This window comes from Macrobrachium rosenbergii, chromosome 2, assembly GCF_040412425.1.
Source record: "Macrobrachium rosenbergii isolate ZJJX-2024 chromosome 2, ASM4041242v1, whole genome shotgun sequence".
Lineage (NCBI taxonomy): Eukaryota > Metazoa > Arthropoda > Malacostraca > Decapoda > Palaemonidae > Macrobrachium > Macrobrachium rosenbergii.
In genome coordinates, this window is record NC_089742.1 from 10593291 (window position 1) to 10605947 (window position 12657).

The 12657-nt window shown below is 45.3% G+C and overlaps 2 protein-coding genes across 2 annotated transcripts; both read right to left on the bottom strand.

Moving 5' to 3' along the window:
* Positions 1-2422: 2422 nt before the first annotated feature.
* Positions 2423-2974, bottom strand: LOC136842340 (uncharacterized). The gene has a single exon (XM_067109599.1). The coding sequence runs from the start codon at positions 2972-2974 to the stop codon at positions 2423-2425; it is 552 nt and encodes a 183-aa protein (XP_066965700.1).
* Positions 2975-4511: 1537 nt separating this feature from the next.
* LOC136842348 (uncharacterized) lies at positions 4512-5898 on the bottom strand. Its single transcript, XM_067109608.1, has 2 exons — positions 5894-5898; positions 4512-5757 (listed from the first exon to the last, which is right to left on the bottom strand). The coding sequence occupies exons 1-2, from the start codon at positions 5896-5898 to the stop codon at positions 4512-4514; spliced, it is 1251 nt and encodes a 416-aa protein (XP_066965709.1).
* Between the last annotated feature and the right edge of the window lie 6759 nt (positions 5899-12657).

Genomic DNA, 12657 nt, shown 5'->3' on the forward strand with positions numbered 1-12657 from the left:
GGTAAACATTTTACTCACATTGTACTATCCCCACTCAGTTCTTAACACTTTTTAATGAATGACTCGTAACCAACCTCTCGGTCTCGCTGGCATGTGCACTGTCCCAGGTGTCCCTTCAAGCAATGCGAGACGCGGCGCCGCTCTGGCCCCGAGATCCGAGAGGCAGAGGAGAGCCAAACAGTTGCATTTATATCCACATTTAAACTACAAAGAGCAGCTCAACAATTCAAAAACAGTTTAATAAATTTCAATGGAACCTAAATCTATTTTCTTCATCATTCATGAAATCGCCAAATTGCAGCCAGAAAAACATATCAATACAGTACAAAAAATTACTAACTAAAAAACTCAGTCATTTCCATCATAGCAGCCTCCCATTGGCTGAGAAACAACAAAGGGGCATATAGCGGCAAATTTGGCATCACTCAGATATGGCAAACAAAGTGCAATAGAACAAAAACACTCAATTCACGAAAAAGTGCACAAATTTTAATGAATTTTGATATACAACACCTCATATTTTAGTGCAATATCAACCAAGAATCATGCTTTTAAAAATGAAATGAGAGGCGAAGAAGGTATGTGGTCGTGCATGTAAGTCGTTTTCTTTCCTTTGAGTCCACCAAAGAGCACTGTTATCACTGCCATACTCAATTAATTCTTTTAATATCAGTTGGCTCTAGGCGTTTTACACCACCCCCTATTTAGTCTCCGCACTAAATACTTCAATAAAACGCACATCACTATCGAGCAGCGCATGGCGTGCACTCATCACTATTACACAATCACTATTCCTCATTTTCCAAGAGGAGACAGCTTCTGCACTGGTCTCAGGTAGACTCCGTTTTGAGCCTTGACCTCTGCACGCCTCACGTTTTCCGTCAGAGCCCAGTCGATGACGCGCAGGACTCTACCCAGAGGCCAAGTGCCTCGAGGTAACCTTTCATCCAGGCACAGGACGATATCGTTGACCTGAACCTCACGTCGTGTCGTGGTCCACTTTTTGGCGGTCCTGAAGGAGTGGCAGGTACTCTCTGGTCCAGCGCTTCCAGAACTGGTCTGAGAGGAGCTGCGCTTGTCGCCACCTTACGCTTTGTTACATGTCCTGCCAGGTCGGTCTTCGTGAAGGGTTCAGGTGATCCCTTCAGCGTCAACAACATGTTGGGCGTCAAAGCAGCTGGTGAGTCGGGGTCGCCAGTGACCTTGGTCAGCGGACGACTGTTGATCAACGCTTCTGCTTCACAGAAGAGCGTGGACAGCACGTCATCTGTCGTGACTTGTCAATGCAGGCGGCATTCAAGGCACGTCGGATGGACCAAATCAACCTCTCCCACGCTCCTCCGAGTGTGAAGCGTGGGGAGGGTTGAAACTCAGTCGATACCCTTCGTCTGAAGAGCATCAGTGATCTTGTCGGTGTCAAACTTTCGTAGAGCTTCACGAAGTTCTTTCTCGGCGGCCACAATGTTGGTCCCGTTGTCGGACCAGATTCGCTTCACCGGGCCTCTTCTGGCCACGAACCGACGAACGGCGTTTATGAAGGAGTCTTGGTCCATGGTGTCGAGGAGCTCTATGGACCGCTCGTGATGTCAGACAGGTGAAAATGGCTCCCCAGCGCTTCACCTTCGACCTTCCCTGCTTCGTCAGGAAGGGACCGAAGCAGTCAGCTCCGGTGTAGGAGAAGGGCGGGTCACCTGGAGTGATCCGATCATCTGGCAGATCGGACATGATCTGCGTCACAGGCCTGCAGCTCAGCTTCTTGCAGGTGACGCAATTACAGATAACGGATCTCACGACCGCATTTCAGCGGATGATCCAGAACTTCTTTCTCAGCAACGCCATGAGGTGTGTTTGTCCACAATGGCCATGTATTTCGTGGGTCCAGCGCACCAGCAGCTTGACTACTGGAGACCTGGTCGGAAGAACAATCGGATGCTTCTGCTCAGATGAGATCGTGGATGATGTCAAGCGTCCTCCGACCGAATCAATCCGTCTCCCAGAAAAGGACGAAGACGAGCCAGCTTGCTGGACTTAATCACCCTCCTGTCTTGTTCAGAGACTTGAACTCTTTCTCAAAACTGGCGGCTTGAACTGACTTCCATACAGCAAGCTCGGCACTCCGTAGATCTCTCACAATGAGCTTAGTCTTGGTCTCCTCGGGTCTAGTCTTCAGGCGGCAGAACTTAAGTGCGTAAACCGATGACACGAAGAAACTTCATCCATGACGAAGCGCGAGACGATCATGTTGATGAACGTTTGTTCCGTTGTTGCGATCTCCATCACAGGTAAGTCTCTCTTCACTTCTGGGTCGTCTTTCAGGTCCGCACGTCTGACGTCAGCGGGGAGAGTCGGCCAGTGCTGTTCATCTTTCTTCAAGAAGTCAGGGCCTGAGGACCAGAGGCTTGATTTGACTAGCTGCTCCATCTTAGCGCCTCTGGACGCCAGGTCCGCCGGATTTCGTTCTGTCTCGACGTATCGCCAGCAAGATACATCTGTCAGCTCTCGTATGAGATTCACTTTCGTTGCTGACGAATGTCTGGTACCTGGCACTCTCGTTGAAGAGGTACTTCAGTACCGTCGTGCTGTCTGTCCAGAAAAATGAGTCTTCGACGTCAATGTCTAGTTCAGTCTTCATCTTAGAGTCTTGCTGAGCCGCCACGGAAGCCGCCGTCAACTCAGCTCGGGGTATGCTCAATCTCTTCAACGGCGCTACTCGAGCTCTTCCCATGAGCAGTGTGCAGTGAACTTCTCCATCCGTCGAAACCACTCGCAGGTATGAGGCGACTCCGTAGCCTGTCTGACTTGCATCAGAGAAGTGGTGAAGCTGGAACGACGCTCCTTCTCCAAATGCTGGTGGAATCAAGCTTCTTCTCAGCTTGAACTCCGGAAGGAAGGTGAACTGCTGCAGCCAAGCTTCCCATTGCAACACTTCGGTGTCGCTCATTTTCTCATCCCATGAAAGCTTGCGTCGGCACATCTCTTGAAGGATTTGCTTCCCCAAGAGTGTGAAGGGTGACACTGTCCCCAGAGGATCGTAGAGGACGCCACGACAGATAGCACGCCTCTTATTGTATGGTTTGTCCCGACGTCACCTCGGAATCAGCTTGTCATCATTCATGTCCCAGTGGATGCCTAACGCTCCGTGGGCAACTTGTCCTTACTGAGGTCTAGAACAGCCACAGAATCATCTCTTTCCCCTTCAGGTACAGTTGCCAGGACACACTTGTTGTTGGCCGTCCACTGGTTCAGGCGGAAGCCTCCATCTCGGCAGACGTTGATGAGGTCGTTGATCAGTGTGACACATCTTGCTTCGTCATGGAACGACTTTAGAAGGTTGTCGACGTAGAAGTTCCTCAGCAAAATGGTCGTTGTCTCGTCGTCGTATAGATGTCCATAGTCTTCGGCTGTCTTTCTTAGGCAAAAATTCACAACGCTTGGGGAGGAACGGGCTCGACACGGAAGTCATTCTGTACTCTTCGATCCGTCAAGGTGTCCCCTTCAGGCCACCAAAGGTATCGTAGCACGTCTCGGTCGTCAATGGGTACTTTAACTTGGTGGAACATCTCTTGGATGTCCGCCGTCACTGCAAACTGCCCATTCCGAAATCGCAGTAGGACTCCCACGAGATTATTTGTGAGGTCGGGCCCCTGTAGTAGATGGTCATTTAATGAATGGCCGCCAAACCTTGCCTTGAGGTCAAAGACGACCCTCACCTTTGGTTTCATTGGGTGCTTCACCGCATGGTGAGGCATGTACCATACCCTGCCATCACATCGTTGTCGAGCCTCGTCTGGAACCCTTTCAGCATAGCCTTTCATGATGTACTTCTGTACTTGCTCGGTGTAAGAAGTACGGTGAAGCAATGTCTGCCTCCAGCTTGCGCTTCAACGTTTGAGCGCGTTTCCGTGCCATGTCATGATTGTCGGGAAGATGAACGTCGTCTCGATACGGAAGGCTCAACGTCACTGTCCATCTTCTTGTTTGACAGAGTCTGTCATCAGCTCGACCGTTTGTCTTGGCCAGTCTTCGGTCTTTGAGAGAGCCTCCTTCTCCCAAAAGTCTCTGCAGAAGTTCTTCTGAAGAAGTTCTGTCACGTCATCTTGAGGTTGGATACTGTAGACTGGGAGAACGTCGTTCTTGCCTCCTGTTGGCCCGAAAGTAACCTAACCTAACTCCGTATTCGCCGATGGCTCGTTGATCTTACCATGGCGTTGATCCAATATGATCCTGTTCAGGGTCGTGTTCAGTCCGATGATCACTTCGACTTCTTGCTCCTCTTCCGGCAGAGTGTGGAGCTCGACTTCTCGGAGGTGAGGCCACTGACCTAACCACTCAGTCGGCATAAGGTGGTCCGTCAGAGACGTTTATCCTGTCGGTTACGAAGGCTCGGTATGTGATCACTTTCTGATCCGTCGATATTGCCAATGTCAAGTGAGACGACCTCTCTGCACGTGAAGGTTCCTGCCTCCGTGATCATCTTCTGATTACAGGATCTGCCTTGTAAACCGAGCTTCTCAACCAGCCCTTTCGTGACCAGCGTCGGAGCTGAGCCACTGTCGATGAAGGCATAGGTTGCATGCGTGCCGTTGATCAGCGCTGGCACGATCTTCAGCATGGTCCGACCGTCCGGGCAGCTGGTGGCGTGTACTGGGCAGGGGCAGGTTCTGCTCGGGGTTAGGCGTGGTGGCACTCTCGGTCTTGCTGGCACCCGTCTGGTTGCCACCCCCACTAACGTTCTTCTTTTCACGTGTTGGTGCACTGGCTCTTTGAGTTGAAGCAGGCTTATGCTCCTTGTGCAGGAGCGTGTGATGGGAGTCGACACCACACTTACTGCAGTTGGGGGCCTCCTTGCAATTGCCGTAGGTGTGATTCATAGTCTGAAGGCACTTGAAGCACATCCGCTTGCTGGTGACGGAGTCCCATCGGTCATTCACGCTCAATCTGCCAAACACATAGCACTTCTCTATGTCATGTCCAGTCTTGTCACAGTGCAGGCAACGCTTTCCACCAGAAGGTTGGGTGGAGTGCACCGGAAGGGTCTTGTTCGTCACAGGTCTATTCCTCCTTTCATTGTTCGTCTTAGGTCGGCAGTCGAAATATTGCATCTGCTTTGTTATGCGAGCCTGTTTTCTCAGGTAATTGATGAGAGCAGGAAGTTTGTACTTGTGCTCGTCACCCTTGGTGATCCACCTAATCTTTACTGGATGAGGAAGCTTGTCGATTATCTTCCGAATGGTCTCATGGAGCTCTAGGCGGATGTAGTCAGATCCAAGGGCTGCCTTAACCTTACTCAGGTAAGACGCGTAGTCTTCTAGGCCTTGACTGTCTGTAGGAGAAATCTCTTTCCAAGCAAACAGCCTCTTTAGATAGGCCTCAGTCAGGTCATCATCGTCTTCATATTTATGGCAAAGAAGCCTCCACGCTTCCTCATATCCTTCTGACGGAGGCATGTGGAGACACATTTCTATCAGATTCTTGGGTGGTCCTCTCAAAGAGTTATGGAGGTGGGTAAGTCTTCTAGCAGGATCATCAGAGTTACTCTCCACCACCCATAAGAAGGCATTGCGGAACATCGAGAACTTGGTCATGTCTCCATCAAATACTTCTAGGTTAATAGGTGGTAGGAGAGCACGTCGGCTAAGCTCTTGTTGACTAGCCAATGTTGAGTCTAAAGCCTTGAGGATAGAATCGTGCGTGGAGGAGACGTCCGGGCGATGGGCGCCGGCACGAATAAAGTTGAGTTGGGGTTGAGCGGAGCGTCTATCGGCGTGGAATAAAACTGAGTTTCTGTCTCAGGTGCGGGCTGATGGGCAGGAATGGACGTTTTGGGACGAACACTCATGAATTCATACCCAGGAAATTGATTAATTGTGCCATCTGCAATGCATGAATTGACCTCATTCCTCCATTCAACAATCTTCTGTCTAGGTGGTGATGCTGGCGCTTGATCTTCTAGAACCACCCGACGCTCTAGAACCTCCAACTTCAGATCTTGTTTCGTACTCAATACTTAGTTCTTCTAATTTAGTCTTTGCAGCTAAAGCTTTTTCTTCGGTTCTTTTTCTATTTCTTATTTCTTCAAGCCTAATTTCTTCCAATCTTTTCTTAGCATCAATTTCTTCTTGTTCATATCTAGCTTCAATTTCAGTCCTCTCTAATTCGGCCTGAGCTTCTAGCATCCTGACTCGCAACTCAGTCATGTTGCTCTTCACAGAATGTTTCGAAGACACAGAATGTCGTGAAGATGGCATTGTGGATATTATCAGTCAATAAAAAATGTCTTCATTTACCTCAGAGCTGGTCCTCTCCTTGGTGGGTTAATATCACAAGCCACAGCGTCGGCTGTCCTTCACAAGTCCTCGTAGATGGAATTACAATTGAACTGTAAAAAGTGCTTTTGAGTGTTGGGTGAAAGGAACAGACGCTTCTCTTGAAATGTTGTATTTAATAAATCCTCAATCATTCTTCATTTACATCTTCATAGTAGCCTAGATCACGTCAAGTGCGTCGTTCACTGTAACACAACAGTGGCACATCAATAATCAATCTAATTTAATTCAATTTTAATCAGAAAAACAATAGGCTATATTATATTACAAGATCATATATAATTAATAGGTAAACATTTCTACTCACATTGTACTATCCCCACTCAGTTCTTAACACTTTTTAATGAATGACTCGGGCCAACCTCTCGGTCTCGCTGGCATGTGCACTGTCCCAGGTGTCCCTTCAAGCAATGCGAGACGCATCATTGTGGCCTCCGAGATCCGAGAGGCAGAGGAGAGCCAAACAGTTGCATTTATATCCACATTTAAACTACAAAGAGCAGCTCAACAATTCAAAAAACAGTTTAATAAATTTCAATGGAACCTAAATCTATTTCCTTCATCATTCATGAAATCGCCAAATTGCAGCCAGAAAAACATATCAATACAGTACAAAAAATTACTAACTAAAAAACTCAGTCATTTCCATCATAGCAGCCTCCCATTGGCTGAGAAACAACAAAGGGGCATATAGCGGCAAATTTGGCATCACTCAGATATGGCAAACAAAGTGCAATAGAACAAAAACACTCAATTCACGAAAAAGTGCACAAATTTTAATGAATTTTGATATACAACACCTCATATTTTAGTGCAATATCAACCAAGAATCATGCTTTTAAAAATGAAATGAGAGGCGAAGAAGGTATGTGGTCGTGCATGTAAGTCGTTTTCTTTCCTTTTGAGTCCACCAAAGAGCACTGTTATCACTGCGTATACTCAATTAATTCTTTTAATATCAGTTGGCTCTAGGCGTTTTACACAGGGTTTCCGGTATAACTGTTGCCTGGTGTGTTTGTACCGTATGAGGGGGCAGACGTGAGTGTAGCGAGTGAGAATGTCTCGCAGTACATGAAGGTCAGGGCTGAGTGATGAACATGTGTCACTATGAGAAGCACTATAAGGAGTTTGACTGATGATGTGGTACTTGGTCCGGGTATGGTTGCGATGGTGAAAGTGTGAGTGAAAGGTGTGCATAAATCCAGACCAGTGGTTCTCAACCTTTTTATTACCACGCCCCCTCTAAGAGCTAGTCCTTCCCCCCACGCCCCGCCCCCCTTGCATCTATGAGTAAAATTCCCTCCCAGATTAGGAGGAAAATAAAAAAAAAAAGGAGAAAGAGGAGTTTCGAGGACAGGGAGGAAGTAAATAATTACAAAATAATGGTAAGCCTAGCGAGTCTAACTAGAGTGGTAGACTATAGGAAACTAACATTAAAAGTGATACTTTTTCATTTTTTTATAAACTTCTGAATATTAGTTCCTCACTTTTAAGAAAATAACGAATATAATTCTAGAATTTTAAAATTTTCCCTAGGCCTCGCGCCTCCCCTGAAATTGCTGACGCCCCTGGGGCACGCCCCAGGTTGAGAACCACTGATCCAGACAGATGCGCGTGGATGAGGGTAGCGAGAAGTTGAAAAGAGTTTTGTATACGAGTTCTGTAAATGATGTAACAAGTTCAGTGGTAACTTGGGTGGAGTTGCTGAATTGTAACGATACAGTTCGTAATTATCAAAAAGATACTTATGCAATCGACTTCGTTGACTGGGTCGATGAAGATAATTCAGTGAACATTGTCGGAGATTTTTGTTCTTTCTCAGAAGCAGATTTACAAGCTAGAAGGCAAGTGTTTAGAGACCAGTTAGCAAATGCTGATTACAAGGAATATGCTGAGGGTGTAGAAGATGTTTTAGCCGAGTTTGCGGGCATAGTCGCACTAAAGGGGACAAGTTAGGAGTAACAAATGTGTCAGAACACAAGATTCAGTTGGAGGACAAGACTAAGCATATTTTGTGTTCCTTCATATAGGATGCCTTTTAAGATTAGGGAACAGGTAGAACAAGAGGTAAATAGATTGGAAGATGAAGGCATTGTTAGGCCTAGTTCATCACCTTTCAATTTTCCATTGCTTGCAGTCCCCAAGAAAGATGGCTCAGTCAGAGTTTGTGTAGACTTTAGGAAATTAAATGAGAAAACGATTCCTGATCGCTACCCTGTGGCATGTTTGCCAGATTTGTTTTGCGAGATAAGGGGAAATAATATCTATGCATCAATTGATTTGATGCAGGGATACCTTCAAGTTCCGTTAAGTGAGGAGAGTCGAAAGTACACGGCCTTCTCTTTGCCGAAGGGTCATTATGAGTTCACACGAATGCCATTTGGTTTGACAGGCAGTCCGATGACTTTTACTAGATTGATGAATACGGTTTTGCATGGTATGTTAGGGAAGAAACTCCATATCTACATGGATGATATCTTGGTTGCCACTGATTCAGTAGAGGAGCATCTAGAAGTTCTTAGGGAAGTTTTTAGAAGACTTAGGTTAGCTGGTTTGAAGATAAAGTTAGCTAAGTGTAATTTTCTCAAGAAGCAGATAGTATATTTAGGGCATGTCATTTCTAAAGAGGGTGTCAGAGTAAATGATGATAAGGTTAAGAGAGTTTGCTACACCCAAGACTAAGAAGAGGGTTCGGTCGTTTTTAGGCATGTCGGGATTTTTCCGTAGATTCGTGAAGGGTTTTTCCATTTTAGTGTCTCCTTTGACAGATATTCTGAGAGGTGATGTGCAGTTTGTTTGGGGAAAGCGTCAGCAAGTAGCATTTCAAACCATTAAAGATGCTTTAACAAATCCCCCAGTGTTGAGGTTTCCAGATTTAGAACGTCCGTTCACGTTGGTTACAGACACGAGTAGTGTTGGGATAGGCGCATGCCTTATGCAGAAATTCGATGGTAAACTCCACCCGATTGCATTTCACAGTAGGAAGTTTAAGACACGAGGTAGTAATGAGCACCTCATGTCCGTGGTTGACAAAGAGGCCTTTGCTGTGGTATCGGCCCTCGTGCATTTTAAGGTTCTTATCATGGGTACTCAGGTAGAGGTTTTGACGGATCATAAGCCGTTGGTGGATCTTTTTAATAAACCGGATCTTTCACCCAAAAAGAGCCCAATGGTATCTAACAATCAGGAATTTTGATGCTAAAATAAAATATATAGAGGGTAGACAGAATGTTGTAGCAGACGCCCTTAGTAGCAGTTTTCTGACGAGCAAGGTACTCATGTATGTTATGCATCGGGAGATAGCACTGACTGGGATATTAGTCTAGTAGAAAAAAAACAGGATGAAGATGGGACCTTGAGAGATGCAAAAGCGTTTCTTACAGGGGAATTTGTTAAGAAGGGATATAAGCTGCGTTTTGCGGAGCTTGAATTAGAGGGTAATGTGTTAGTTAGGAAGATTAGATACAGACTGAGAAATAGTGAAGATAAGGGCGATACAACGCAAATAGTTGTTCCCATGAGTCTGGTACCTACGGTGTCAGATATTGTTCACAGTAGGTCTGTCACTCCTCATCTAGGGATTGAGAAGACGTATCAGAATGTACGAGGACAATTCTTTTGGAAGAATATGTCCAAAGATATAGAAGACTTTGTTAGAAGTTGTTCAGTTTGTAACACATGTAAGCCATCTAGGTTCGTTTCATGTAAACTGGGTTCATTCCCGATTCCTACCAGACCCGCAGCAAGAGTCCACATGGACATCTTGAGTAATTTCTGTGAATCTAGTTATGACCATAGGCACCTGCTAGTAGTCGTTGACGAGTTAACTAGGTTCATAGAGATTTTCCCGTTGAAGCATAAAGCAGCGTAGGAAGTAGCGATCGCGTTCTTTAATGGGTATATTTGCAGATATGGGGCACCAGAAATTCTTATCACAGATAAAGGATGGGAATTTGTAAATCGTATGATGCAATGTCTCGCGGACATAATGGGGATTAAAAAGGTTAATATTATTCCATATAGACCAGAAGCGAATGGCTTGTGCGAACGAGCAAATAGAAAGGTTATTGAAGCTCTTAGAATGACCGTGGGAGGTAATGACCCAAATTGGGACCGCTATCTTCCACAGGTCCAACATAGTATAAATGCGATGCTAAGCGATACCATTGGAATGTCTCCCAATGAAACGCTGTTTGGATACCCAGCACGAGGTGCGTTTGATCTGTTACCCATTCCAACAGATGATGAGATTGTAAAATCGCTGATTTCAACTGCGAAAGAGAGATATGCGCCCCTTGCTAAGAATCTTGAGATGAAAATGCAAGACATGGTAGATAGGAGTAATGCAAAGCCAGATAGAGTCAAAGTGGCTGTTGGAGTTAGGGTTTATTTGAAGATAAATGTCAGGAATCAGCTGAACTATAAGCTGGGTCCTAAGTTTGAAGGTCCGTTCCAGGTCGTTGAAGCAAAGAAGGGAAATAGATTTGTTGTTCTGGATGAAAACACGGGTGTGTCTCGATTGACACATATTTCTAAGATCAAAAAGACGGTTAATGGATATTAGCATGGATGCATTCCTGGGTTGTATTGTTGTTATGGTAAGGGGTAGTTACGGGTCGTTTTTCCTTTTGGGTGTTAATGGGTTGTAAATGGGCATGACTTGTTGTCTGTTGTAACTGAGGAGGACGTTACTCCGTAGAGTTTTACGAATCTTTAATAGTTCGGGTTCATTGTGATTTCTGATGTAAGCTGTAGTACTTAGTGTAAATTGTGTGCAGAATGCCGTAGAGTTTTGTAGATATATTAATTTGAGTTTTGTTTTTTCATGGATCGCATCTGCGGTTAGGGACTCCATCGTTCGCACTTGGCGATAGTAATGGGTTACTTTGAGTTAATGGTTTGTTTTCATATGGTTTTGGGAATTGTGACATGGGCTAATTTCATACGAGATTTGACCCGTGTTATTATGTTAGAATGTTAAGATGTGTATTTATCATCTTTGAATATTGAGTTTCTGAATAAGGGTTTGTTGTTAGGATTTTGTTTTGGGGAGGTATACTTAGTATATCGGACCGAACGGGTCTGATCTTTTACAGGTTGGGATATGTCAGTTAAGATTTAGGAGAGGTTTAGGAAGATTTTAATACGAATATCGAATTCAAGTATTTGGGGGTTTTCAGTTCTCTTTTAAAATTTAAGAGAGCTGTGCCATGAGTATTTGTAGTTGTTAGGATCGTAGGAGCGGTTGCCAATAGGTCAATTGCTATTGTGCTAAGAATTAGTTGGGTATTGCGCAATATTCGCTAACCGGAGTAGAACCTTGATGTCTGTTACAAGATATGATACCTTTCAGATGTTTAGGATTGCCTTTCGTGTATTCAGTGTACGGATAGGGTTCTCGGGTAATTTTTTTTATTGGGTAGAATTTTTATGAATAGTTCCTTAGAGTTAGTGTACATGATAGTGGGTTGACTGTGGAAATTCCGGGTACCAACTTGGAATTGTTTCACATTGAGAATATATGACCTTTGCACTAGTAGTCTTGTTGGTTCAGTAATAATATGGCATAGGGAATAGACGGGTTACTTTTTGATATGACTGTCGATATGACCGATTTACGAAAAACACCACTCCCTCGCAACGGAGATGTTGGAATAGCTTCACCGTCCTCAACATATGAGAAAGCTGTCAACATTACTTCTGCACTTTGGTGAGACGATCCAGGGCTTTGGAGAGATGTCGGGCAGGATGTCTTCATGTTGCCGTAGTTTCGAGGAGACGCAACAGGATTCGCGAGCGCCACATTCAACATGGGCTTGTGCAGTTGCAAGCCATTCATCTTGGTCGGATCGCTGGGACTGGTGCAGTCGCAAGCCTTTCATCTTGGTCGGATCACCGCTGGCATGCGCAGTCGCAGGCCCTTCAGCGTGAGGCAGTACCAGGAGTGAAATCGTCTCAAGTTATGAGTTTCTTGAAAGAACTGATTGTGCTATAATATCTGTGTTATAAGATATACATAAGTTTTGCACCTAGATCTACTGAGGTGGGGTCCACCTCAGGTGCGTGGACTGAGCTACTGTAATTGTTCGCGAAGGTGAGCTTTGAAAAACTGGGTCAGCTGTTCGCAGGGTCCATTTGACTTACACAGCATATAGGAAAATGCTGAACTATTTGCATACCACAGGAAGTCACAGAGCTCCTTGGTGACAGGACACGGACAGTGAAAATGCAGTTTCAGCTTAGAACGTTCTAGAAGCTGAACCTGTTATAAATCCGGATTTAAAAAGGACAATTGTGCACGAGTACCTCGTGACGCCTTGAAGTACAGAGG